Here is a 27,634-nt window from a genome sequence, read left to right as displayed (position 1 = left end):
TGAAAAACAAGTTTTGAAACAGTAAAATATTAGAATTTCAAAATATTATTCTATTAAGCATTTATCCTTGTTACTCAAACTGAAAAACATATTATGAAACTGCAAAATTTTATAGTTATAAAGAATGTTATGAAACTGCAAAATTTTACAATTTTAAATCATGATTCATTTCAGCACAAAAAAAAAATGAAACTGTAAAATTTTATAGTTTTCACCGCCTGTAACTAAAACTTGAAAACAACTTGTTCGGAATTTGAAAATTTTCTCCATCAAAACAAGAAAATAGAAATGTGTAGTAGAAAAAAAGTAGAAAAATTAAGAGATTGAAGGAGAGAAATAGATATAGAAAGAAGATTGTACTCATACAACTTTTTTTTTTATATAAATTTTTGTCAGATCTGATGTAAATCTACTTAAATCTGTTGTAGATCTGAGTAGATCTATATTAGATTTGAGTAGATTTAGTCATCTTTTTTGCCGAAAACTCGTTTCGCTATCAGTGAGGGTAAGTAAGGAGTCAGTGGTCGGTGATTGGCGATGAATCCCAAACAATGGTGGTTGCCAAAAATCAGGAAAAGAAAAAGGCAAAGAAGAACGATTGTACAGTGAAAAAAAAAAAAAAATACATAATGAACTTTTAAGAGTATAAAAAAAAAAAAGAAAAAAAACGTAGTGAACTAAATAAGTTTCGCTTATTTTAAAAAGAACTTCCAAGTAATTTGCCCGCATATGTTTCTATCTGTTAAAAAAAAAAGAAGACACAACTTCCATTGTGGCCATGTTTGGACCGCACCCAACTTAATCCCTACTAATGCTCTGGTTAACACGTTTGTTTGAGGGGCAACTTGGAAAATACACGCCAAAATGATGGGCAATTCGTGCAATATACATATACCTAACTGCCATACCCTTAAGTCCGTACAATCCCGGTTCGATTCCGTTACGAGACAGACAAAACAAAACATGGAACCGCCTTCATCGTCAAAGCCAAAACCATGAGGCTAACACAACGGTCCTTTGCATCATGAGCCACTACCATACCCATACCCTAAACCACTTTGAATTTCTCCATTGTTACCCTCTCTGGTTGGGAGATTCGTCACAAATGTGAATTTTCCCAAAGAATTTTCAACTTGGAATATTTATTTATTTTTTATTTTTTATTTTTTCTTCTTGGATTTTTTTTTTTTTTTTTTCCTCTTTCTCTGAACCTTGACGTGGTTCGTGGATTTGTGTGAATTGAGCAACGGAAAATGGCAGCAGGAGGAGGAGGAGGAGATGAAAGTTCTGCTGGGAGGGAGCTTGATCAGACACCAACGTGGGCAGTAGCTTTGGTTTGCGCAGTTATCGTTGTTATCTCTATATTATTAGAGAAGCTTCTTCACGGAGTCGGAGAGGTAATTGTGTTAATAATGTTGTTATTCCATCACCCATGCAATTTTAATTGGAGGGTTTTTTTTTCTTTTTCTCTTTCACTTTTTGGTATATTATGCAAATTGGTCTCTTCAATCTTAGGAGTCAATATATATATATATATATATAAATATTTATGTTGGATGCATCACAATTATTTTGGTTAGATAAAGTTTGTGGGGTTCTGGTTGTCTTTTTTCTGTTTTGGGGCTGTTGAAATTGAACCTAAACAAAAACAAAACAAGAAATAAGGGGTGCAGAAAGAAAGAAAGTAGCAGAAGACATTTCTTGAGAATACCATTTTTTGTTATTTTTTATTTGTTTGAATTATTCTTTTTTTAATTTTTAAAATTTAAAAATTTTCTTTATAGATTACAAACCTAAGACTTGGGTAAAAACTGCCTTCGTTCCGTTTGCTTTCTCTTTTCCCTATTTTACTGTTTCTTCTTTCCAAAATGATATCCATAAGAAACAATGAAAACAATAAAATAAAAAATAAAAAACTTGTATTTTTTATCTTTTTATTTTATAGATTATCAAGGACTTGGGTAAAAATTGTTTTCATTCTGTTTGCCTTCTCTTTTACCTATTTTACTGTTTCTTCTCTTGAAAATGATATCCATAAGAAACCAAAACTATAAAAACAAATTTTGTTTTGGTGGATTATTTATTTATTTTCTGTTTCATCGCCACCTTTAGTTTCTTCATGGGTCTTATTGTTATAAGAAACACTGTTTTGTTTCAGTGGTTTAGGAAAAGACGAAAGGAACCTATGCTGGAAGCTCTTGAGAAGATTAAAGGCGGTAAGTACAAAAACACTTATGCAATTGAAATTTTCAAGTGTTTCTCCAGTTCTTAGCAACCCTTGTTTTTTTGTTTTTGATTAAATTTTGCATTTTTGATTAAATTTTGCAGAGCTTATGGTTCTAGGATTCATTTCCCTACTCTTGACATTTGGGCAAATCTACATTGCCAACGTCTGTATACCCACGAAGCTTGCAGATACAATGTTGCCATGTCCCATAAAACATCATGGTGGCCACCATCTTGAACCAGAGCATGAACCTGCCCCTAAGGAGGAGCCAGACCACCATAGGAGGCTTCTATGGAATGACCATAGAATTTTAGCTGGTGGTGAACCTGCTAAAGGGTGCAAGAAAGTAAGTGTCTTGTTCTGTAGGTGATTTAAATCTAAATTTTGTTCTGCTTGTTTTGGTGCAATAAAAGGTTTATATGTTTAGTTATAACTTATGCATGGGAAAAAGCTGAACTAGCCATGCTCTCATTTCATAAAAATGGAGAATTAAAGTGGACACGGATACAAGCAAATTGTACTAAGGGTATTCCAGTACTTTCTTGATGTAAAGCCTGACATATATATTGCTGCCTTCACAGCATCCATGTTGTACCTTTTTCTTATTTCATTATAGTGGAACTGGTGTGAGCTGTGGACGTAGGCAATCTTATTGAACCACGTGAATCTCTGTGTCGTGTTTCTTTGTTTGTGATTGTTTATTTTGCTATCGTTTGTGTGTGTGGTTTGTTCCGCAACATAAAGAGGGTTTAATTGTAGATCCACCGTTGTATATTCCATTTTCTTTTCTCCTCTTTCCTTCATCTCCCACATCCTCAGCCAAATAAAGAGGGTTTAATTGCAGATCTACCATTGTATGTTCCATTTTCTTTTCTCCTCTTTCCTTCATCTCCCACATCCTCAGCCAAATTTGTTCCCTTTTACTCAATTGGGGAGGGGGAGACCCTTGCGGAACATCTCAACACTACCATTTTCTGTAGGAAAATCATCTATAAATCCCATTCACAGACTATGGATAGTTCAGATGAGTTTTCAAACAATCAATTTTTAGCTTGAATCAGCTTAATGAACATAGGATGAATTCACAGATCTGCTGATTCTAGCTTAAATTCACGAATCATCACTCGAATTTTTTTTATTAAGGTGTTTGTTTGCATATAGTTGTATTGGTGCTGTTTGTGGTAGTAATACCTCCAAAATCCAGAAATGATTTTTGTTGCATGCCTGATATGCTGATAATATGCTTGAGTCCATCAAGGTTTTCATTTCTCAGGCATTTTTTTATTATTATTTAAAAACGAATTTGTTTTGTTTGTTTGCTTGATTTTGTTTAATTTTCAAAATTCATGCTTTTGGCATTCTTCTGAATCATATTCTCAAATTATATGTGAAGCCTTCAATTGACATAGTTGATTTCTATACTGTGCTCCCTATTTGATTTGAAGCACGACGAATACTTATTCAAGAAATACTAATACAATTCCTATCAATAGGGGTACGTGCCACTTATATCTATCCATGGGTTACATCAGTTGCACATCTTCATATTCTTTTTGGCCGTCTTTCATGTTATATACAGTGCCATAACAATGACACTTGGGAGATTGAAGGTGCGTGTATATAATTGATTGCTTTTAGTTTTTCTGTTTTATTACTTGAAAGTTCTTTCATTATATGGATTAGCCGAGGGGCTTAAGAGTTACCTTGGGACAGATTATATTATATTTTTAGCCCATTTTCACAGCCTTCTATCTTGATATTCAATTTGTGCACGGTGTGATCTATACTTTATACTTTATTCCAAGGTTTTTTTACATGCAGATACGTGGGTGGAAGGAATGGGAACATGAAACTGAAACCAATGATGAATTCAATGGTAAATCATCAAACAATCCAATATGTTTTATTTATCTTCCAAATTATTTTTTACTCGAATCCCCCATTGAATTTTCCATATTCTCCTAGTATCTTCATTGCTGAACTCTCTGTCCTGTCATGCAGATCCTAATAGATTCAGGCTTACCCATGAGACGTCTTTTGTTAAAGAGCACACGAGTTTCTGGGTCAAATCACCATTCTTCTTTTATTTTGTAAGGAAGATTCAAGTTGCTTCTGATTAACTTTTTATTTTTGTTATTTCTTTTAGCATACTGAATTTGGTGCGATAAAATTGATAGCAAATTAGCATTGTGACATTTTAGCTTAAAGAAGCCTCACAACAAGTATCCAAATATATGAATAACTACAATAACAACTTCGAGTTAGCAGCTCTATATTTTAAACTTTCAGTGGGAAGCTATTTTCTTTATACTCAATACATCCAACCATCAATAGCTGTTGCTAATGGTCTAGGATAAAGGTGAATATTTCAGATGACCTTGTAAAGCTGCACAAGAAAGCTGTATTAGTTAATTGAATTTCTCAGGAAAATTGCAAATCAATGGGAAGTTTCAAGAAAAATAATTACAAAAAAATAGAGGTGTAAGTGGGGTTTGTGCTCTGATGCAAGCTTTCTTTTTCCACCAAAGCACAAACCCCACTTGTATCTCCATGTTTTTGTAATTATATTGTCTATTTTTCATTGATTTGCAATTCTCTCCCTTAAATTTTATCTTACGTACACAAAAATATTAATTCTAATATTTTAGAAAAATGCGTGTCTAGATAAACAATGGAGCTCCATCAAGTGCTTTAAATTCAACATTAGTGAAACATGCTGAATTCAATAAAATTGTTGACACAAGTTTTATTACTTATGTAACAACTCTTTTGTTTGGATTTTTTATTTTTATTTTTAAAGTCATAGCTTTAATACTGTTTATATAATATAACTAAAAATAATATCTGATTTATCCCGTTTTACGAGTCCACCCCTCAAAAAAAAAAAAAAAAAAAAAGAAAAAGAAAAAGGAAAATAAAGAAAGAGAAAGCAATAAAGCAAAAGAACCTAAACATCTTTGCTAATTTGGTGATTGGTATGGTTTTTATAACATTGCTGTAAGTCGCTAAAGTTCTTGATTCAGCTCACTTGGTTCTCTTTATATAACCTTTGGTTTGAAATTGAATTAATTTAACCATTTCAGGTATGCTTCTTTCGGCAATTATTCAGGTCTGTTAATAGAGCTGACTACCTGACAATGCGCCATGGGTTCATCTCTGTGAGTCTTTTTAAGTGCAATAATTCTTCTCTTTGGGATAAGAATTTAATGTAAGAAGTTGAGGTGCCATTTGGAAATGTTTACAGTACTACAAGAAAAAGCGTTTTTGGCGACTATAACTTCATTTTTCGTCGCTGAAAGTAGTAGAATTGGCGACTAAAATGGAATTAGTCGCCAAAATTGAACACTTTTGCAGACTAAAAGAGCTTAGTCGCCGAATACAGGGGCTTTAGCGACTAAAAGGCAGTTTAGTCGCCGAATGTAGAGGTTTTAGCGACTAAAGGTTGTTTAGTAGCCAAAAGTGACGGTTTTTGGCGACTAAAATAATTTAGTAGCCAAAAGTGATGGTTTTGGCAACTAAAAAACATTTTCGTCGCCGATTATAGGTGTTTTGCCAACTAAAAACAGATTGATCGCTGAAAATGAAGCTTTTTGGCTACAAAAAAAAATTAGTAGCTAAAAACAGTCAATTGGCGACTAAAATTCAGTTTAGTAGCCAAAAGGGGACGTTTTTGGCGACTAAAAAACGATTTAGTCGCCAAAACTGCTTATTTTTAATTTGAACTTATTTTTTTTAGTGACAAAAAATTAATTAGTAGGCCAAAATAATAGAATTGGAGACTAAATAATGGATTTAGTCGCCAAAAGTGGCCTAAATTTTTTTTAATAAATAATTTATTTTTTACATAGATTATATTGAATAAAAATAATTATATTTATATATATAGTTTTGTATTAATACCAGTCAATATACTATATAAATAATATATATTGCATATATATTCATGTGATGTTGAAGTGGCATAGTGGAGGGAGTGTGTTGCTAAAGGTATTGGCGGTTCGAATGTGGGAGAGGTTGGCGGTTCGAATCTCAGAAAAAGCAAAGAAATTGTTTTTTTTTTTTTTTCACGGAAGGACCTTTGGCGATGAAAATTTTAGTCGCCAAAAGTGTTTATTTTGGGCGACTAAACCGTTTAGTCGGCGATTTATGGACTATTGGCGACTAAAAGATTAGTCGCCAAATGTGTGATTTTAAAAAGTGTAAATCACTATTGGCGACTAAAAAGTTGGTCGCTAAAGAGCTATTTTTTGCCGACTAAAAAAATTTTAGTCGCCAATACCTCCGGCGACCATATATACGCGACAAAATGGGCGACTAAAAAAATTAGTCGCTGAAAGTAAAAACTCGACTTTCGGAGACTAAAAACGGACTTTTGGCGACTAAAAATTTAGTCGCCAAAACTGCTTTTTCTTGTAGTGCAGGTTACTGTTTTCTGTTTACAAAATATATTGAACATGTTTATGTTTATTTTTGATAAAAACAAAACAAAAAGATGTTTGGTACCTCGTGTATTTTTAAAAATTGTTTTGAAAATAAGTGAAAGGGATGTCCGGCGGGAGGTGGTGGCTGAAAGGCGATTATTGACGGTTGAAGATGGTGGCTGGAGGTGATTGTCGGGTGCCAGATGTGGTGATTGGATGTTGTTGCCAGACCTTGGTCGGAGGTAGTTGGTGGTGGCTGGAGGTTTTTGCTGGCTGCAAGAGGTAGTGGCTAAAGGTCAAAGATGGTGGCTAGTGGCCGAAGGTGGTAGTCAAATGTGGTTTTCACAAGAGGTGGCTATTGCCTATATGTGGTTGTCGCTAGTGGGAGATGGTGGCTGGGGGTGATTGTCAGAGCATATCATTGATGATGGCTGTTGGAAGAGGTCATCGGCGACAGTTGGTCGGATATGGTAGCTAATGGTGTTGATTAGGGGTGGGTGTGTTGAATAACTTGATATACATTGTGTGAGAATATGTGTTCTTCTCGGATTAGGAATAAGTGTCCTATGTCTATTAGACTTCTATATATCTCAGTAATGTATTCATGTAGGGTTAGGAATTAGTGGTACTCTATATAAATGATGTATGTATTCTTTGTTCAAATTTTAATTTCAAGACTAATATACAGTTTTGTTCAGAAAACTTACATGGTATCAGAGCTTGGTTCGAAACCCTAATCTGAAGGATTCGAAACCCTAGCAACCATCTCTGTTCGTTTTCGTCTGGTTCAAAATCAACCCAACCATCGTGATTCGTCTGTCCATCGCGATCCATCTGGGTTCAGTTCAAGACCCATCGTCACAACCTGCTGGTTGTCTGTTTCTGCCTCTTCCGTGCCTTCTTGCAGAGTCGAAACCCTAACAGCCGTAGCCTCTCTGTTCAGTCGCAACCCATCGGCTGTAAATCACGATCAATTATCGCCCTTGCATCATCGTATCTCTCTCAGTCCTCGTCGGCTTCATCTCGGTTCATCATCGCAACTCCCTCTCGCGATTTTCTGACTTTGGTTCTCTCTCTCTTTGTGGCTTCATCTCGGTTCATCATTGCCGGTTCATCATTGCGACTCTCTCTCTCAACCTTGGTTCTCATCTCTCTATCTCTGTCTCCGTGATTTGTTATCGACAGTATTAAAACCCTTATTCCTCTTTGACCCATTTGTCTTTAGTTTATTACAATAATGGACCCTAAAATTCAAGCTATTAAATGTAAACTCAATGGTGGCAATTATGCCTATTGGGCCAGTGTTATGAAGAATTTTCTTCTTGGTCAAAAAAAATGGGGCTATGTTTCTGGTTCTGCTCCTCGTCCATCGGACCCAAAAGTAGAAGGGTATCTGTCTTCCTGTGACACTTGGGATTGTGATAATGCCCAAGTTCTTACCTGGTTTCATAACTCTGTGGATGACCGTATTGGAATGATGTTTTCCAAGTACAGTACTGCCAAGGAAGTATGGGATTATTTACTCGGTGTTTAACAGCAGTCCAATTTTGCCAAGCGGTATGAGTTGGAAACAACTATTCAGGGTGCTCGTCAGCGGGATCAAACTATTCAGGACTTTTATATTGAGATGACAGGTCTCTGGGATCAGTTGGCTCTTATGGAACCACCTAGTCTCAAGATACTAGACGCTTATATTGAGTTTCGGGAACAGGGTCGTTTAGTCCAGTTCTTAACAGCTCTCTCCCCTCATTATGAGGCTATTCGAGGTGGCATCCTTCACCGATCTCCTCTTCCCTCTGTGGATGCTATTGTTCGTGAACTCCTCTCCGAGGAAACTCGTCTTAAGACGGCCAGTCAGACTTTGCCTCCTTCTGTATTCTTGGCTCCTACCAAGCCGCCCTTGTTATCGACCCCTCCTTCTCATCAACTTCAGGCCACTGCAAAACCCAAGAGAGGACCATTAGGGCTAGATGAGTGTGCTTTCTGCCATCAGAGGGGTCATTGGAAGAACAATTGTCCTAAAAAGGGACGTCAGCCTGCTCCGTCTTCTCAGACACAGTTCCGCGGTACTACTTCGAGTACTTTCCGACCTCCTGCTGCTTACACTGCATCTACTCCGGCTCCCGATCCTGACTTGGCTTCCCTGAGTGCTCAGGTTGCACAACTTCAGCATATCTTGTCCACCTCTCAGTCATCCCCATCTGCCTCCGCTCTTACCTCTCTTCATTCAGGTTTGCTTGGGTCCTCTTCAGGTATCCCTTCTTCTGTTTGGATTTTTGATTCTGGTGCCTCACATCATATGACTCCTCACCTTGCCTTACTTCAAAATTGTATTCCCCCACCCGTTCCTATTACTATTAATACTGCTAATGGATCTGGTATGTCTGTTTTATCTGTTGGGTCTGTCTTACCCTCTGCCATGTCTGCTGTTACTATTCCTTCTGTCTTTTATGTTCCTCAGTTATCTGTCAGTTTGTTATCTATCAGTCAACTTGATGCGTCTGGTTTTGATGTTATCTTTTCCTCTTCTGTCTGTTGTGTGCAGGATCGGGTGTCCAAGAAGCAGATTGGGATCGGTCGTAGAATTGGAGATCTCTATGTGGTTGAAAGCTTGCATCTCCCCTTATCTACCTCTCCAGCTGCACTTTCCTCGTTTCAATTAGATTCTCAGTCGAGTCAGTTTTACTTATGGCATTCTCGTCTTGGTCATTTGTCTGTTGACCGCTTACGGTCGTTAGCTCAGTCAGGATTGTTGGGTAAAGTTTCTCCTAGTCAAATTGATGAATGTCGGGGGTGTAAACTTGCTAAAATGTCAGCTTTACCTTTTAATAAAAGTACGTCTATTTCTGTTTCTCCTTTCTCTCTTGTGCATACTGATGTCTGGGGACCCTCTCCTGTTCTTACTAAAGGGGGTTCAGTATATTATGTGTCTTTTGTAGATGATTGCACCCGTTACACGTGGGTTTATCTTATGACTCATAAGTCTGACTTCTACCAAATATATCGTACTTTTCAGTCTATGGTCACTACACAGTTTGGATCAACTATTAAATTGTTGCGGTCTGACTTGGGTGGGGAATACTTTAAAACTGAATTCTGTGAATATTTGGCCAACTTGGGTACCATTCACCAAACTTCTTGTACTGATACACCTGCCCAAAATGGCCGAGCTGAGCGTAAACACCGTCATCTTCTTGAGACAGCTAGATCTCTTCTTCTCTCTGCCTCCGTTCCAGCTCCGTTTTGGGGTGAGGCAGTTCTTACTGCTGCTTTTCTTCTCAATCGTATGCCTACCCCCCTTCTTTCGGGTCGGTCTCCTTATGAGGCTCTCTTTTCTCAACCTCCTAATTACTCCCTCCTTCGTGTATTTGGGTCTGCGTGTTTTGTCCTTTTACCCCGTAAAGATAGGACTAAACTTAGTGCCCGATCTGTCCTATGTGTTTTTTTGGGATATAGTCTCACTCAGAAAGGTTATCGTTGTTATGACCCTGTTTCTCGTCGCCTTTATGTCTCCCGCCATGTTGCCTTTCTTGAACGTCTATCTTACTTTCAGCTTCCTCCTCTCACCGCCCCAGTTTCCAAAGAGGATTTGGTTCATATTGATCCATTTCCTTCTGAGGTCCCATCTGATGAGTACATCTCCACAGTTCCTCCTGAGCTTATTCCATCTTCTCCTTCTGCTTCACCTCTGACTACTTCTCCTCCTTCGCCTCCTCCTTCGCCTTCTCCTTCTCTTTCTTCTTCTCCTCCGCTGTTAGTTTATTCTCGTCGTAAGGCTCCTCCTCTACTAGTTGTCTCTACCCCTGCTGCTGATCCTCCTGCTTCTGACGACTCTGATCCTGCTGCACACCGATATCCTCCTCGAGCGCGTCATCCTCCAAAAAGGTTGGGTTGGTCTAATACTTGTTTTTCTGCTTCCTATCGTACCTTTTTGTCTGCTATTCACTCTTTTGCAGAACCTCAGTCTTACAAGGAGGCCTGTCAGGATCCTCATTGGGTTCAAGCTATGGAGGATGAGTTGTTTGCTCTACAGAAAACGAGTACTTGAGAGTTGGTTCCTTTACCTGTTGGTAAGAATCTAGTTGGTTGCAAATGGGTCTATAAAGTCAAGACTCATTCTGATGGTTCTCTTGAGCGCTACAAAGCTCGTCTGGTGGCCAAAGGTTTCTCCCAGGAGTATGGTATTGATTATGAGGAGACATTTGCTCCTGTTGCCAAGATGACTACTGTCCGTACTTTGATTTCTGTCGCTGCTGTTCGTTCTTGGCCCCTTTATCAGATGGATGTTAAGAATGCTTTTCTTAATGGTACTCTCACTGAGGAGGTTTACATGCGTCCTCCCTCTGGTCTTCACCATTCCTCTGGCCAAGTCTGTCGTCTTCGGCGTGCTCTATATGGTCTGAAGCAGTCTCCTCGTGCTTGGTATGATCGCTTTCAGACTGCTGTTACCGAGCTTGGGTTTCATCCTTCTGCTTCCGACTCTGCTTTATTTCTAAGACATACCTCGGCTGGTTTTGTTGCCCTCTTACTATATGTAGATGATATGATCATCACTGGCTCTGACTCTTCTGCTATCTCTGAGGTCAAGCAGCATCTCTTTCGCACCTTCGAAATGAAGGATCTGGGACCATTGCGGTATTTTCTTGGCATTGAGGTGGCTTCTTCTCCTAAGGGTTACTTTCTGTCCCAGGCTAAGTATGCTAACGAGGTTATCCATCGTGCCAGACTTACTGACACTAAGCTGTCTGATACCCCCATTGAACTTAATGTAAAGCTCAACACTACTGATGGGGTTCCTCTAGATGATCCTACGTTGTATCGCGAGCTTGTGGGTTGCTTAGTCTATCTGACAGTTACTCGCCCTGATCTTGCCTATGCTGTCCATGTAATTAGTCAGTTTGTTTCTGCCCCTCGCTCTACACATTGGGCTGCTTTGCTTCGGATTCTTCGTTATCTTCGCAGTACTATCTTTCAGGGATTGCTGTTCTCTTCTACTTCTTCCTTAGACTTGGTGGCTTATGCTGATGCTGATTGGGCTGGTGATGTTAATGATCGTAAATCTACTTCTGGTTTCTGTATGTTTCTTGGCGATTCCCTAATTTCTTGGAAAAGCAAGAAACAGCCTGTTGTTGCCCGTTCTACTGCCGAAGCTGAGTATCGTGCTATGGCTCATGCTACTGCTGAAATTATCTGGCTTCGTCAGCTCTTATCTGAGTTGGGCGTCCCTCAATCTTCCCCAACCTCTCTCTATTGTGACAACCGAAGTGCTATTCAAATTGCTCATAACACAGTCTTCCATGAACGGACAAAACATATTGAGATTGATTGTCACTTCGTCCGTCAGCATCTGCAGTCTGGCTTTATCTCCCTTCCTTTTGTCTCTTCGGCTCTGCAACTTGCTGACTTCTTCACTAAGACTCACACCACTGCTCGGTTTCGGTTTTTTCTTGACAAACTCTCAGTGTTTTCTGCTAAAACACCTTGAGTTTGAGCGGGGGTGTGAGAATATGTGTTCTTCTCGGATTAGGAATAAGTGTCCTATGTCTATTAGACTTCTATATATCTCAGTAATGTATTCATGTAGGGTTAGGAATTAGTGGTACTCTATATAAATGATGTATGTATTCTTTGTTCAAATTTTAATTTCAAGACTAATATACAGTTTTGTTCAGAAAACTTACACATTGTTGAGTTTTTGGGAAATTAATATGGTATCAGAGCTTAGGTTGAGAGAGGACTTGGGTTCTAATCTCTCCGTTGACATTTGGCGTTTATTCCCAATTTGGTTGTTTCTTTTTTCTTTGGTTATTGGTGACTTAATAGGGGGGTGAGAAGGGGAAGAATGATTTTCTTTTCCTGAACATTCAAGAATTTAGAAAATTTTGTACATGGTTTACAAAATTTAAAAATCAAAATAGATACCAAATGAGTTTTTATTTACAATTTTCAACATTTTTGTAAATATAAATAGAAAACAGTAAAAACAAATGTTCCCAAATATGTCTAATATTGTGTTTGTATTCTTATAGTTGATGGATTAATTATGTTTTTCTTTTTTAGGTTCATTTAGCACCTGGAACTAAGTTTGACTTCCAAAAATATATCAAAAGATCACTAGAAGATGACTTCAAGGTAGTTGTGGGAATCAGGTATTACCTTTTGTATGGTTCCTATTAGTTTTGGTTCAAAAATTTTATGGCTTATAACAATGTGCTAATTAATGTGTTTGCTTATATTCACTATGGTTTCAGCCCAGTATTATGGGCTTCTGCAGTCATCTTTCTATTGCTCAATGTTAATGGTGAGTTAGTCTCTTCTTCTTCTTTTTTTTCTTTTCATGTTGGTACTATTGAGAATGGATTTGTTCTGGTGTAAATTTGGATTTTGGCCCCCATTTTGACGATACGAATCATTCATTTTTATAGACACTCGTGTTTTTATCACTTACAAAAAATTAGATTGATTTGATAATTGTAAGGACATGATTTTATCATTTTTTTTTTGTAAAAAAAATAGACCATCTAGTTTTCAAAATCATTTTTATCAAAACAAATATGATAAAATTATAAGGTTGCGATCATCGAATCAATCTAATTCTTTTTTTCATAAATGATCTATCCACACAAGCTTAAAAAATGAATGGGTTGGATGATCAAATTAAGGCCGTGTTGGCCCCTATAGCCTCGGACAATACCCTTCAATCCAATGTAGACTAGAGACAAGCCCAACTTGGTAATAATAACAGACTTAGTTTTCATTTGAATAAATTACATAAATAGTCCTTAAAGTATACTAGCTACATCATTTTAGTCCATAATCTTTAATTTCTGTCAATTATGTCCCTAAACTTCACACATTAATTCAATGTGGTCCTTCTCATAACTTCCGTTAATTTTAGAGAGAAAATGTTGCATCATGCTTACATCAACCTTATATTAGGCATTTGAAATGCATTGGGAGGAATTTATCACATTTCTCGCCTAAAATAAATTGTGGGACAAGTGATATGCACAATATTTACGAAATAATACATCCAAATCTTCCATTCCATATTGTGACAGGTAAACTTTTATGTCCCTTGTGCTTCTAATTTGGTGAGTCAATCCCTAAAATTTTCCAAGACCCCAGTTTTTGCTTGCTACTCGCTGTGCTAAGCCCTAAAATGGTAGAGAAGCAACAACACATTGTGTTTGGAAACTTTGGCATTTCCATTAGGCATGGTGTCAACATTTTTCATCTAAAGTTAATGGCAGTTATGGGAAGGAACCATATTGAACTAATATGCAAAGTTTAGGAATGTAATTGATACAAATGAAAGATTCGGGACCAAAATGAAATAGATAGGTTACTTAAGAAACTATTTGCATAACCAACTTTTTTTTTTTTTTTTGTGAAAGATTCAAGACAACTTACATGATATACATATTGGACAACTTACATGATATAATTTAAATCTTTTTATTTCTTGCAGGATGGCAATCTATATTTTGGCTGTCCCTTTTGCCTCTAATTGTAAGAAATTTGTGTTCTAATAATCTCTCATTGATTATGATGCTCTTAGTTGGAGAAAGGAAAGAACTAACCATTGAATTGATTAAAGGTGGTCTTATCAGTTGGAACAAAGCTGCAAGCAATTATAACTCAGATGGCTGTTGAAATCGTAGAAAGACATGCTGTTGTCCAAGGCATACCTCTTGTACAAGTCTCTGATAGACATTTTTGGTTTGGCTGGCCTCAATTAATTCTCCATCTCATCCATATCACTCTCTTTCAGGTATTCACTCTAACAGAAAAGGCCACTTTTTGGTAGTTTGATTCAACTTATTTAGCTAACAATTGAAAAAAAAAAAAAAAAGAAGAAGAAGGAGAAAGTTTTCTTAACAGGATTCATCCTTTTTGGCAAGTGCTAAAAAAATAACATTTTTTCCTTTTTTTTTTTTTTTTTTTTGTCTTTAGTAAAAAAACTTATAAATTTGTATTTAATTTTTTTCTTTGCTGATCCCCTGCAGTCTAGAAAAACCTTTAAAAAAAAAAAGAAGAAAAATGCTAAAATACTCACAAAAAAAAAAAAAAAAAAGGATGAGGGGCATAAAAATTGCTTTTTTTAGCATTTGCCAAACGCATTGGCTTTTTGAGCAATAACTTTATCCTGAAAAAGTCAAGTCAAAAAAAAAAAAAAAAAAAAGAACTAAAAAAACTATTACCAAAGCACCCTAAGTAAAGAAATCACATAAAAATACTTTTTGAAGTCTGGTATATGTTGTTTTCCAAAATTTTCTAACAAGCTGGTTATCTTTCTTCTGTGTTCAGAATGCATTGGAGTTAACATATTTCTTCTGGATATGGGTAATGAATTGCTCTCCTCTTTCTTCCTCATCATTATTTCTATATTAGTTTCAGTTTTTTTTGAAGTAACGTTTTCTGGTGCAGTATGAGTTCGGGTTGAAATCTTGCTTTCATCAGGATTTCAGTCTTATAATAATGAGAGTTGCTCTTGGGTAAGTGAAGAGTGTACATATTAAGTTTTTGAGGGTCAAATACTTCAAATAGTGAATGTATAATGCAAAAGTTGTAGTAGATTCCTAAATCCTAACCAAGGGACTAGCGCGCAATGCTTTTCTCTGACAGAGGCTTGCTTCTTCAAGCTTCACTAGTTACTTTTCATTTTGATAGTGGTAGGTGCTTGCTGCTTGTCAAAGTCTTAGCTTGCAGATTGGCTCACTGTCTACTAAATGAGTCTTGAAGTTGAAATAAGTTTGTGATCCTTTATGTCTTATTAATAGGGGGTCTACTTTAAAACCATCTGCCCTGCACCCAACCCCATTGGAAGAGTACGTTTTTGCCTCGAATGTAATCATAAAAGAAAGAAGTACTTCTACTACAACTTTTGCATTATACATATCGAAAACGTGCTCTAGTTTAACAAACTTCTAGCAATTTTAATTGCTAATTTATTTTTACAAGAATATTTCAACGTCATCAGAAGTTACTCTTCCAAGAAAGTAATCTGACATACCATGATCTTCCTTGGAAGTAAAGTTACAGAACTGTTTGATTCATGACTGCGTTAATTCCTATTATTGAACTGAAATTCCTGGCTTAAATAATGGATCTATTTGTTTGGGCAGGGTAGGAGTTCAGTTTTTGTGCAGCTACATTACACTTCCACTATATGCCCTCGTCACTCAGGTACTTGCTATTTAATCTGCATATTTATAGTAAGGACAAGTTACACTTTACTCCCCTCAATTATGAGTTCATTTTACTCCCTCAACTAAAAAATGTGAAATTTTGTCCCCTAATCTTCTGATTTATTTCAATCTCAACATTATATTGACATTCTGCTATAAAAAGAGAATAAAAAAAGTGGCATGTGAGTAGTACATGCCAATTTTATAACCAAAATGCTCATTCAAAAACCGGTTTATCTAATATGTGATAAATTTGTTTACATTTCCTCTCTAGTCATAAAGTGGCATGGGCATATAATTTCTCTCACATATTTCTTCATAGGAAATGAGAAGATATGTACACCTCTCTCCAAAAAAAAAAAATGTTCGGTAAATAGCTTGATATTCATTGTTAGGCTTATTTCCTATTAGTTTAAGCTTTTGGGAAAATTGGTGATTTAGTTAATTTTTTGAAAACAAAAATAGACATCAAATAAGTTTTGTTTATAGTTTTGATTTTTGATTTTTGATTTTGATTATTATTATTATTATTTTTTTTTTAGCAAACATAAACAGAAAATTATAATCATGTTAAACATGTTATTTGTTAGCTTAAAAAAACACTAGGTTTTCTTTTCTTCTCATATTTATGTTTGGGAATTTTCAGATGGGATCAACTATGAAGAGGTCTATCTTTGATGATCAAACTTCCAAGGCTCTAAGGAACTGGCATAAGAATGCTTTGAAGAAAAAGAGTGAGGGCCAGCCAGGACCGGTTGCTACCCGGACTTTAGGTGGCGGGCCGGGGAGCCCAGGTGTCTCACCAGAGCATTCTCCTACACTCGGTCGCCCTAGCTATGCACCACCACCTAACACAAACACATCATCAGCCAACATAATTGCCAGCGTGGACGTTCGTGCAGAAAATGCACCCTCGGATCATAAAGGGGTTGAACTTGGCAACCGCGACCTATTAACAGGTGGTACATGATTGTGGGTGGCAATGAACTAGGATGGGGGAAAATGTTGATAATGAAATACCTCATGGTTGCACCTGGGCTTGTATTTTCTCTTCATTACATTTACCATGTTTGTCTATGTATATATTGTACTATACGGAAACACAGATTGAAACTGGTTTTGATGTTGTGTTTTGTTACATATACCTAATCAATCAGGATTGGAAGATTGATGCAACAACAGGGATGCAATTCATTTATTGCCTGATTGGTCCAACAATTCTCAATTGTATTTGTATGATGATACATGATATTTGATTAAAGGTTCTGTATGTTGGTTTTTCATTGTATTTTTTCTCTCGAGTTTTTACATTCAAATTTCACTGTCAGTGCAACTAGTTCCCATTTATTCAGTATCCCACCAACTGGCTTCTCAATCTTCAATATATATTGTTCTAATTTTTCGTAGTTTTTCCAATCAATTATTCACCATAATTTTATCGGGAATAAAAAGTAACCACACGAGAGAACTAGGGTTTACATGGAAAAACTCTAAACTCATGGAAAAAATCTATGGATGCACCAATCCACTAGTAAAAGGGAAAAAAAAAATAAAGACTTACCAATATTCAAATGCGTAGATCTTACCTACTTAATTGTAGAACAGTTTCCTAGCTCAATCTGTGTTCTACGTTAGTCGATATCCCATTTTTACTTCTGTCGATCTATACTAGCTGTGCCAACTATATGAATACTACCCTACAGGCTTCATCAAGCTCAATCAATGAACGTGCAATACTGAAGCTATAAAAATTAATCACTCATCCAAGCCTAAGAACATAAAAATATTGACTCAATCTTTGTAGTCAAATTGTCAACACAAAAGTACGGGTACAGCATAAAATCAAACAGAAAATGAGCATCCATTTAGGCTAAGAGCGAGCGATAGAAGAGATGGAGTATCGTTTTGATCTGTTCCTCTTATCAATCGCTACACTGTGGGCACCTGCTCTATCCAATCTAGTTCTACTGAAGGTTGATCAACAGGATGTTTTGCTTTTCTATTCATCATAAATAGGATTTGATTTAATTTCATTTCTTTAAAATCTATCTCCTTATTTTGCATCATAAATTGTACTTTTGTTCTTGCTAACTCTTTTGTATGCCAAAACTGAAGCCTGAGAAATGTCATATTAGGCCTACCTAGCTGTGAGTCTGTGACCTGCCAAGCTCTTAAACAAGGATAACTGCTGATCCTCTTCTTGCAGATTGATTGACTTCAAAAAATCCTACACATCACAGCAACATCAATGGTAGGAAATTATTATTAATTTTTTTTTTCCCTTTCCCTTTCCCCTTTTCAACTCCATTATTTGGGTCTTTGACATCAAATTTTCTTTTCCATTTGTTTGTGATCTTCATTTATAAGTCAATTCTATTTCTGAACTCTGAAACCACTAATTGTCATTTAAATAGTGTGTTTTCATGTCTAAGTATACCTGAAATTTGCCATTGTTTGTGATTCTTTCGTAACTTTCTTTTATACATCGAAAATGAAGGAGCTGATCTAGTATCAAAAGTTTTGTTGCCCTTCCCTGATCACAAGGCAAAGAACTTGGCATATTTGAAGGCGAAACAAAACGCTATAGGGGAATGCCCCCAGCCCAAACATGGTATTTTCTGTCTCTACCCAAAGGGCTGCATGAGGGGGAAAAGTTTGATTTTGGATATTCTAGCTATTTTCTTGACCCATGCATTGAGGCCATTTCCTTGTGAAAATCAGCTTTTTCTATTGTAGGATAGTGCACACTATATTTCTTCTTATGCATGTTGAATATAGGAATCAAAATGTTATGTTTGAATATAGAAATTAGAATAGGAATTATTTTGATTATAGAAATCTTGCTTCGTGTTTATTATTTCCTAAATTGTATCATGAATGTATTATATATACATGGCCTCTACCTCATTGATTGGTAAGCCAAATAATTATTTCCATTCGTTTTGGTATCAGAGCCTCCCTAACCTTTTCTCTCTTAACCACCCATTACCATCGACTGCCATCTTTCTTCTCTCTAGCCTCCGACTGCCTTTTCCATCTCATTTTCTCCCCCTAACAGCCTCAACCCAACCTCAACCCACCCTATGTAGCCCATCTCCTTCTTTGTCTTCACCTTGGCAAGCCTTCTTTATTCCTGTCGAGGCTCTGATTGCTGCCGACCAGACCTGGTTCTAGTCTTACGTGCTTCGACTGCCTCTTCAGGTGGTTCGTGGCTATTTTTTCCCCTTCTTGGGGTGATTGGACTGATGTTTAAGTCCCTTTGTCTATCCTTTTATTCTTTCGGGCTATCGAGTTTATTCGGTAGTATCTATTTAGATAAGCCGTTGAGTTTTTTTTCTGACTTCTTATTTTTTTCTTGGATTATGTTGCTATCTTTGTGGGTTTTTCAGCCCGTTTTCTCTCACCATGACTGATCCATCATTTTCTCTTTCTCATCACACTCTTGTTCATTGTATTATGAGTGTGGTGTTGAATGAGAAAAATTTTGCCACCTAGAGCTGCTCCCTTAAACTCTATTTAGGGGGCAAGGGAAAAGATCATTGGATTTATCTTCTACTACCTAGCCTGCTGCAACAAATCCTACACGTGCATAGTGGCATATTGATAACTATACTATTTTGGGATTGATGTTCAACTCCATGGAAGATCGTATTTATCACATGTTTCTCTATTGTGACACAGTTCTTGGTCTATGGCATGCCTGGTCCTCCATACTCTTCGAGAGGGTCTTTGCAAGGGATTACCGAAGTGGGCAATCATTCTCCAAGCCATTCTTAAAAAACAAAGCTGCAAGTTCCTACTTACGTACAAGCAGGTATCCGATTGTAAACCTTGTAGTATCTCTTGGTGTAAGCTCTAAGGCTTTCGCCATCGTCAATCTTCAGGGCCAATAGGGAGTCAACCCTGAGCGGCTGCAATCTGTTCGTAACAAACCTAGCCACAAAAATCTCGGCCTTCCCAGTTCTTGATGCATCCCTTCGAAAGTTTGAGAAACCAATCTGATGATATTTCCCCAAATGTCGAAGGGAACCCTTTGCATAACAAATGCTCATTTCCACTCCACAGAGATATTGCATTTAAATATAAACCAACATGGAATTTGGGTCTGACTTACCATCGTAGATATGGAACCTTGGGATACTAAATCTCTTCAGTGCCTCAAACGTATCTAACTTTATCGAGAATGGCGTCTTCGGCTAAGCGATGGATGTAACCTCGGCGTCTTGCCTCTTCTTTTGGAGGTAATCTCACAAATCTTCCTTAGTCTATCCAAGAGCTCGGCTATCAGTCAACTTCAGTCTTTTCAGTACGCTGCTTCCTGTGTTTCAATGTGTTCTCTGGGACTTTTCCATGTCTATTACATTATCAAAATAGAGGCCTTGTCCATTGATCTACTGAGATCCTCTGATCTGGGTTCCTTTGGTCCTCGGGGTTCTCTGGGACTATTCCCACCATGATTCTATCTGTCCGACGTTTTGTGATCACATTACGAGTTTCTAGGTTTCTTCTCGTGATGCGCGATAATTGGTATTGCAACCTATCGTCCCTTCTCGGTGTCAGCATTTACTGCTGAAGTTGGCATTTCCGGTAAGGGCAACGCCAGTTGCATTACCTTGCTTTGCATCATGAAGTTTACCACGGTTTGCAAGTCCATCAGTTTGTTGGCCAGGTCCTTCACCTTATCATCTCCTCTCAGACACCTTTCTTTCCATACCTGGAAATCACTCTCGTTGTAATATTTTTCTCGGTTGTCTCTTATTGGGCCATTACGGTCCCTGACGACATTGTTTACTTCGGGATTTACTTCTTACACTTCTTCATCATTGTTTCCTCCTCCACCATTTGGATCTACGTACTCATGTTCCTCATTGTGTATGTCGTTCCCAACTCTTACATTTTGTCCGGCGTTGGCCATCTATTCTTTACTAAGTTCACACAGACGGCGCTAAATTATGAGTGTTTATTTCTGACGTCATAACCAAACAGATCTCTTTGCCAAGATCTAAAGAACTCAGCTGGAGAGCACATGGAAGATTAGATTAAGTCAGTACCTACGCATAAGAATACAAGAAATATCACGATAGCTCGTCTACCAGAGGACACTCCAACGAACAATTTAGTAACTTATCTCACAAGATATCAATTCAAATCAAAAGCTCACAAAATAAATCACATACCTTAGATCCATGAGAGTACTTTACTTTTATAATAATCAGTATCCAACTTCTCCTAAAAGTCTTACTTCATGGGACTCTACCCTTTACAATGATATCAATTATCCAAGACTCCTTCTATTTGGATTAAAATCGACCATCTCAAAAGTCCAACCTTACCCAAATAGAAGTCAGTCATCATTTAGGACTCTAGTCCCTCATCTGAACAACTCAGATTCAAATGTGCTTTGACCACACATCGGCCAATCAGAATCACCAACGTAGCACCTTAGCTAACAACCACTACTAAAAAAGAGGGTTTTTGAGTCAGCAGCGTATCATCATAAATAGCATATTTTGCCAATGCAAAAAGTTTTTGCGGCGGCAACTCAAAGAACGAAATTGGTGGGGTCGCAAAAGGTTTTTGAGTCGACAAGTTGCCGACACAAAAAGTTTCAATTTTTTGAAATGGTAAGTTGCCGACACAAAAAGTGGTTAAATGCTTTAAGAAATCTAACCCATGATTTTCTCATTAAGGCTCCCAAGATTTGAACCCACTTCATCTAGAAAACTTGAAAACTTGAGTATATTATTTATAGTATATACACTCAACATTAATGTAAATGTATATGTATAAACAATTATATTTATTAAATATAATCAAGTAAACATTTATATCTTGAGTATAAAATTTTTTTTGTTGCCATGGCATCAGTTGCAGACACAAAAAGGTCTAGTTTTTTGCGTCGACACGAGTTTGCTGATGCAAAAGGTCCATCTTTTGTGTCGGTATTCAACCGACTCAAGCAATGCTATAAAATATTAAATTTTTTGTGTTGGCCAACGGTGCCGACGCTAAAGTTTGGTATTTGCGTCGGTAACTCCGTGCCGTCGCAAAAAGACTAGCTTTTGCGACGGCAAAATCGGTCGACTCAAAAAATCGACTCAAATGGCCCTTTAATTAGTAGTGTTAGGTCATATGGACAACTCAAAATTATGTTCCCACAGATACAAAATCTAAAATTAAGGGTCAAAACTGAATTAATTAAAATTATTGTAACTAAAATGGCACAAGAGAAAGTAGGAAATACCAATGTAATGTACTGGAAAATTTATTTTCAAATTTATGTAACTTTCTATAGAATTGATTGATTTTGTATCTAGCTGGTGATTTTGTTAGGGTTAATATTATAACTGCGAGTTGATTTATTTTGTTTTTTTTCTCTCTCTATATGGCATTAATGTAGTTATGGATCTGGTTTGCCTTATTTCAGAACACCCAAATTGACTAGTGTAGTCCCTGAAGTGGGTGAAAATTAATCAAGTCTTGGTGCTAGGCCCAATGCAATACTCACTCCAAGGTGGAGCTAGGTCGGACCTCGGCCCTATGGCCAACACTTGCTCCGAAGTAAGTCAATCATAGGAGTTCGGCCCAATGTACGAGCGTCACTCCAAAGTGGAGCTAGGCCCAATGCAACACTCACTCCAAGGTGGAGCTAGGTCGGACCTCGGCCCTATGGCCAACACTTGCTCCGAAGTAAGACAATCATAGGAGTTCGGCCCATTGTACGAGCGTCACTCCAAAGTGGGCCGAGCAACATGGTGGACCTTCTGGATGGACAGAACCACTCCGAAGTGGGTTGAGCAACATATTGGACCTTCTGGATGGACAGAACCACTCCGAAGTGGGTTGAGCAACATGTTGGACCTCCTGGTTGGACAACCGTTCTAGAGCAGACCAACTTAGAGAAGGCCAATTCACTGAAGATCTTTCTTGGGTCCACTAGAGACAAACAACTCTGCTCCTCTCCCTCTGTATGAACATAACGTGGAGACATGGAGGTGCAGAGGGACAAGGAGCATATATGACAGACCTGCGTCTGAATGGCAGACGGAGTGGTCGTCCTCTTCCAATGAGAGATGTCCGCTAATGAGACAAACAAAACAGACCTGCACCCGAGTGTCAGGCGGAGTGGTCGTCCTCCTCCAATAGGAGACGACCACGAATAAGACACGTTGGACAGATGGCGGAGAGAGAAAGACTTGAACGACAAACAACCTTCTCCTATAAAAGGTGAACACTATTCACTCTGAAGGGATCCGAAATCCACACACTTAACACATACACTCTTTGTATTCTCTCCTCTCTTTTTCCTCTCCCTGAGTCCCTAACTTTACCATCGGAGGGGTTTCCGACCAAACCCCGGTCGGGCAGCCTCACCGTTTGTTATTCTGTGCAGATCTTCAATTCCTAAAGCCTGCTGTTCATTCACGAAGTTCAACCCTTCTTCATAGTGCGGAAATCACCCCCGCACAATTGGCGCCGTCTGTGGGAAAACCACTGTTTGCTTCGTGACGACCTCCGGCGATGGGAATCGAAGATACACCCCATTCTGGGCTAGCAGAGAGGACTCCAATCACAGAGAGAACCAAAGATAACGGTCCAGCATTCCCTAGAAGGCATGAAGACCTTGCAGACCTTAACGAATAGAGCACCGATGTAGTAGAGCAACGTCACGTCATCGTCGGCGAGTCACCCCAACATAGCTCCCTTGATAGAGACAACCGCGACCAAAGGGAGAGAGTACCACACTGTTCTATGACAAGCTCTGGTGAGGGGAACGAAAGAGATACCTTTGTTGCCACTGTGGAAAAGGACTTTGTTGACAGAGAAGACAAAGGATAACAAATTAACACTTCGAAGAGTGCCGGAAAACTAGATCTGCACTAATGGATATAGAGAGACCAGATCTGCACCGACAGATAAAGTCTAGACACGACGTACACCACTGTACTATTGTTTAGTCGTTCTAATGCCTCATTCTAAAGGACTCCGATGAAAGAGATGATGATCGATAAAGGACTATATTTTATGAAAGTGTTGGAGGACCAGATCTGCATCGAAGAACAAAGTCCAAATATGATGGAACACCACCGTATCATTGTTACTGACTCGTCTCATCATCTAGACGGAAGGACTCCAATTGGAGAAGACGAATGATAAAAAACCAATAATCCTAACAGTGTCAAAATACTAGATTTGTATCAATACTATTCAGTTGTCCCACCGACTAGACGGAAGAACTCCAATGATGGAGAAGACGAATGACAAAGGATAGATGCTCCTGAGTCTTCTGAAATATAAGATCTGTATTGACGAAACAAAGTTTAGATGTGGTGAAGCTCTACCATATCCTCGCAATTGAGTTGTTCCATTTATTGGAAGGAAAGACTCCATTGATGGAGAAAACAACAAACAAGGGTATGGTACAACCAAAACATAAGTTTGGGTTAATCCCAGCCGACTACATTGATGTGGGCCTAACAAAGGTCTAGGCCGATCCCAGCCAACCCCCTTAGTGTGAACCTAACAAAGGTCTGGGCTGATCCCAGTCGACCACCTTGACGTGGGCCTAACAAAGGTCTGGGCTGATCCCAGTCGACCACCTTGACGTGGGCCTAACAAAGGTCTGGATCGATCCCAGCCGACCACCTTAGTGTGGGCCTAACAAAGGTCTGGGCTGATCCCAGTCGACCACCTTGACGTGGGCCTAATAAAGGTCTGGGCTGATCCCAGTCGACCACCTTGACGTGGGCCTAACAAAGGTCTGGACCGATCCCAGCCGACCACCTTAGTGTGGGCCTAACAAAGGTCTAGGTTGATCCTAGTTGACCAGTTCGATGTGGGCCGAACAAAGGCCACTCCGATATAGGCCGAATAGAAGCTAGGTTAAACCTAACTGTCCACCCCGAAGTGCGACGAACGAAAGCCACTCTGAAGTGTGCCAAACAGAAGTTAGATCGAAGCTAGTTCTTCACTAAGAGGTGGGTTGAATAGAGGCCACCCAACGTAGGCCAAAAAGAAGATAGGTTCAACCTAGCCGTCTACTCCAAAGTGTGCCGAACAAATGCCACACCGAAGTGGACCGAACAAGAGCTAGGTTAAACCGAGCCCTCTACAATGAAGTCTGAACAGAAGCTAGGTCAAAGCTTGCTCTCCACTCCAAAGTGGGATAAACAGAGGTGTAACCGAGTCAAGTAACGGCCGAACAATGATGATCGATTGGGGGCAAGACAACTAATTCAATTAAGGCCAAACGGGAAATATTGCAAGGTTTCCCTATTATTGCTCGACTGGAAGAGCAACTTAACTTTTCAAAGGCATAAGGCGAAGTCTAGTCGAACAACGAACAATGTAGGGCTACATCCTTGTTGCTCGGCTGGGGGCAAACAGCATAAACATGAAGAAATTGAAAGTTCGAGTTACAAGTCCAACACTTGGCAAATTTCGAAGATACTTTATTAACTTAAAGTTTCATTACAAAAGGACCTCAGCCTAACGAAGGTGATACGAAGTGGAAGAGCTACAAAGAGGGATGAACAATAGAGGTTGGTTGGATGCCCAACGCCCACTTTGAAGCGAGCTAAGCAATGGAGGTTGGTTGGACTCCGAACGTCCACTTCGAAGTAGGCCGAGCAACAAAAGTTGGTTGGACGCCCAATGCCTGGGCCGAGCAATAGAAGTTGGTTGGACGCCCGACGCTTGGGCCAAGCAACAAAAGTTGATCGGACGTCCAATGCCTGGGCTAAGCAGTAGAAGTTGGTCAGACGCCCAACGCTTGGGCCGAGCAACAAAAGTTGGTCGGACACCCAACGACTGGGCCGAGCAGCAGAAGTTGGTCAGACACCCAATGCCTATGCCGAGCAACAAAGGCTGAGCAATGAAAGTTGGTCGGACGCTCAATGCTCACTCCAAAGTGGACCAAGCAATAGTGGCTGATTGGACGCCTAACATCCACTCTAAAATGGACCGAGCAAAGGAAGCAAGTTAAAACTAGCTAAGCAAGACCAAGTTTCATAGCTCGAGTAAACAACCAAAAGATTGACAACAAACAAAGTTGGAAGTGCAACATTCTACCAAATAAATACACTACAAACAACAAGCAAAGGTCGAAGGAGTGCAGTGCCCGACGAGAGTCAATATTATCGAAGTCGATACCAAGACTATAACGACTATGTGCTAGACAACTCTCAAGATAAGAGGTGCTAACATTGACAGTAGCTTGGTGGTAGAGAAACCGAATTAAAAAATGCAGACTCGCAACGCCAAAGCTGCTAGGGCCGACCAGGCAACTCGGTGTTGAAAAACAAAAATTATGCAAACAAGCTGCTACGGCCAACTAACTAAGTGACGGACAATCCTTAAGCTGAAGGTAAAACGACCGACTAATATATGAAGAAACGAGCTGAACAAATGGACGTGTTAATCATGTCCAAACAAGAAAATGGTGCATGATCCGCATGACCAAGCAATGTTAGCAAGCTATGCTTCGAGACCGAGCAGAGTGGAGGGGCAGGACTTGGTCGACCAAGCATTGAGACCAACACCAATTTATCTCTTACAAGTAGGACCGAGCAAAAAGATAGCGAATGTCTTTCAAATTAGAACAAAGCTGCGATAAAGCACACTTGGCCTGCTTTGAAGCGTTGCTGTGTTGCTCGGCCCAATCGACGAACACTGCAAATATATATATATATATATATACTATTCTGCATATATATTTTTTTTCAAGTCAAGCAATGACGCTCAGCCGACTGAGGAAAAAAAAAAAAAAAAAAAAAAAAAAAAAAAAAAAAAACACCAAGCTAGACAATTACGAGGCTAGTGAAGACACATTTAGTTTGGGGGCACAACCGAGCTACAAAACATTGGGCAGACGCATACGTTAGACCGAACAATAATTTTTAATCCAGCTCATGGAGCTCAAATTAAGTTGTGATCACCCAAACTTCGAAGTTGGTGACAGAATTGGCTTCCGCTTTGCCAAACATAAGCGCAAGCCAGGGGGCAAATGAAGTGGGTGAAAATTAATCAAGTCTTGGTGCTAGGCCCAATGCAATACTCACTCCAAGGTGGAGCTAGGTCGGACCTCGGCCCTATGGCCAACACTTGCTCCGAAGTAAGTCAATCATAGGAGTTCGGCCCAATGTACGAGCGTCACTCCAAAGTGGAGCTAGGCCCAATGCAACACTCACTCCAAGGTGGAGCTAGGTCGGACCTCGGCCCTATGGCCAACACTTGCTCCGAAGTAAGACAATCATAGGAGTTCGGCCCATTGTACGAGCGTCACTCCAAAGTGGGCCGAGCAACATGGTGGACCTTCTGGATGGACAGAACCACTCCGAAGTGGGTTGAGCAACATATTGGACCTTCTGGATGGACAGAACCACTCCGAAGTGGGTTGAGCAACATGTTGGACCTCCTGGTTGGACAACCGTTCTAGAGCAGACCAACTTAGAGAAGGCCAATTCACTGAAGATCTTTCTTGGGTCCACTAGAGACAAACAACTCTGCTCCTCTCCCTCTGTATGAACATAACGTGGAGACATGGAGGTGCAGAGGGACAAGGAGCATATATGACAGACCTGCGTCTGAATGGCAGACGGAGTGGTCGTCCTCTTCCAATGAGAGATGTCCGCTAATGAGACAAACAAAACAGACCTGCACCCGAGTGTCAGGCGGAGTGGTCGTCCTCCTCCAATAGGAGACGACCACGAATAAGACACGTTGGACAGATGGCGGAGAGAGAAAGACTTGAACGACAAACAACCTTCTCCTATAAAAGGTGAACACTATTCACT

At 39.0% G+C, this 27,634-nt stretch overlaps 1 protein-coding gene across 1 annotated transcript; it reads left to right on the top strand.

Annotated features, from left to right (window-relative positions):
* Positions 1 to 971: 971 nt before the first annotated feature.
* LOC114286733 (MLO-like protein 9) lies at positions 972 to 17,127 on the top strand. Its single transcript, XM_082873326.1, has 15 exons — positions 972 to 1,397; positions 2,159 to 2,216; positions 2,329 to 2,573; positions 3,721 to 3,837; positions 4,049 to 4,103; positions 4,229 to 4,317; positions 5,311 to 5,385; positions 12,709 to 12,797; positions 12,900 to 12,949; positions 14,120 to 14,160; positions 14,249 to 14,422; positions 14,959 to 14,994; positions 15,079 to 15,146; positions 15,777 to 15,837; positions 16,486 to 17,127. Exons 1-15 carry the CDS (start codon positions 1,254 to 1,256, stop codon positions 16,807 to 16,809), a joined length of 1,626 nt encoding a protein of 541 aa, XP_082729452.1. The 5' UTR covers positions 972 to 1,253; the 3' UTR covers positions 16,810 to 17,127.
* Positions 17,128 to 27,634: the final 10,507 nt, after the last annotated feature.

This window comes from Camellia sinensis, chromosome 6, assembly GCF_055761805.1.
Source record: "Camellia sinensis isolate YWXY chromosome 6, ASM5576180v1, whole genome shotgun sequence".
Lineage (NCBI taxonomy): Eukaryota > Viridiplantae > Streptophyta > Magnoliopsida > Ericales > Theaceae > Camellia > Camellia sinensis.
This window is presented reverse-complemented; position numbering and strand designations above follow the sequence as displayed.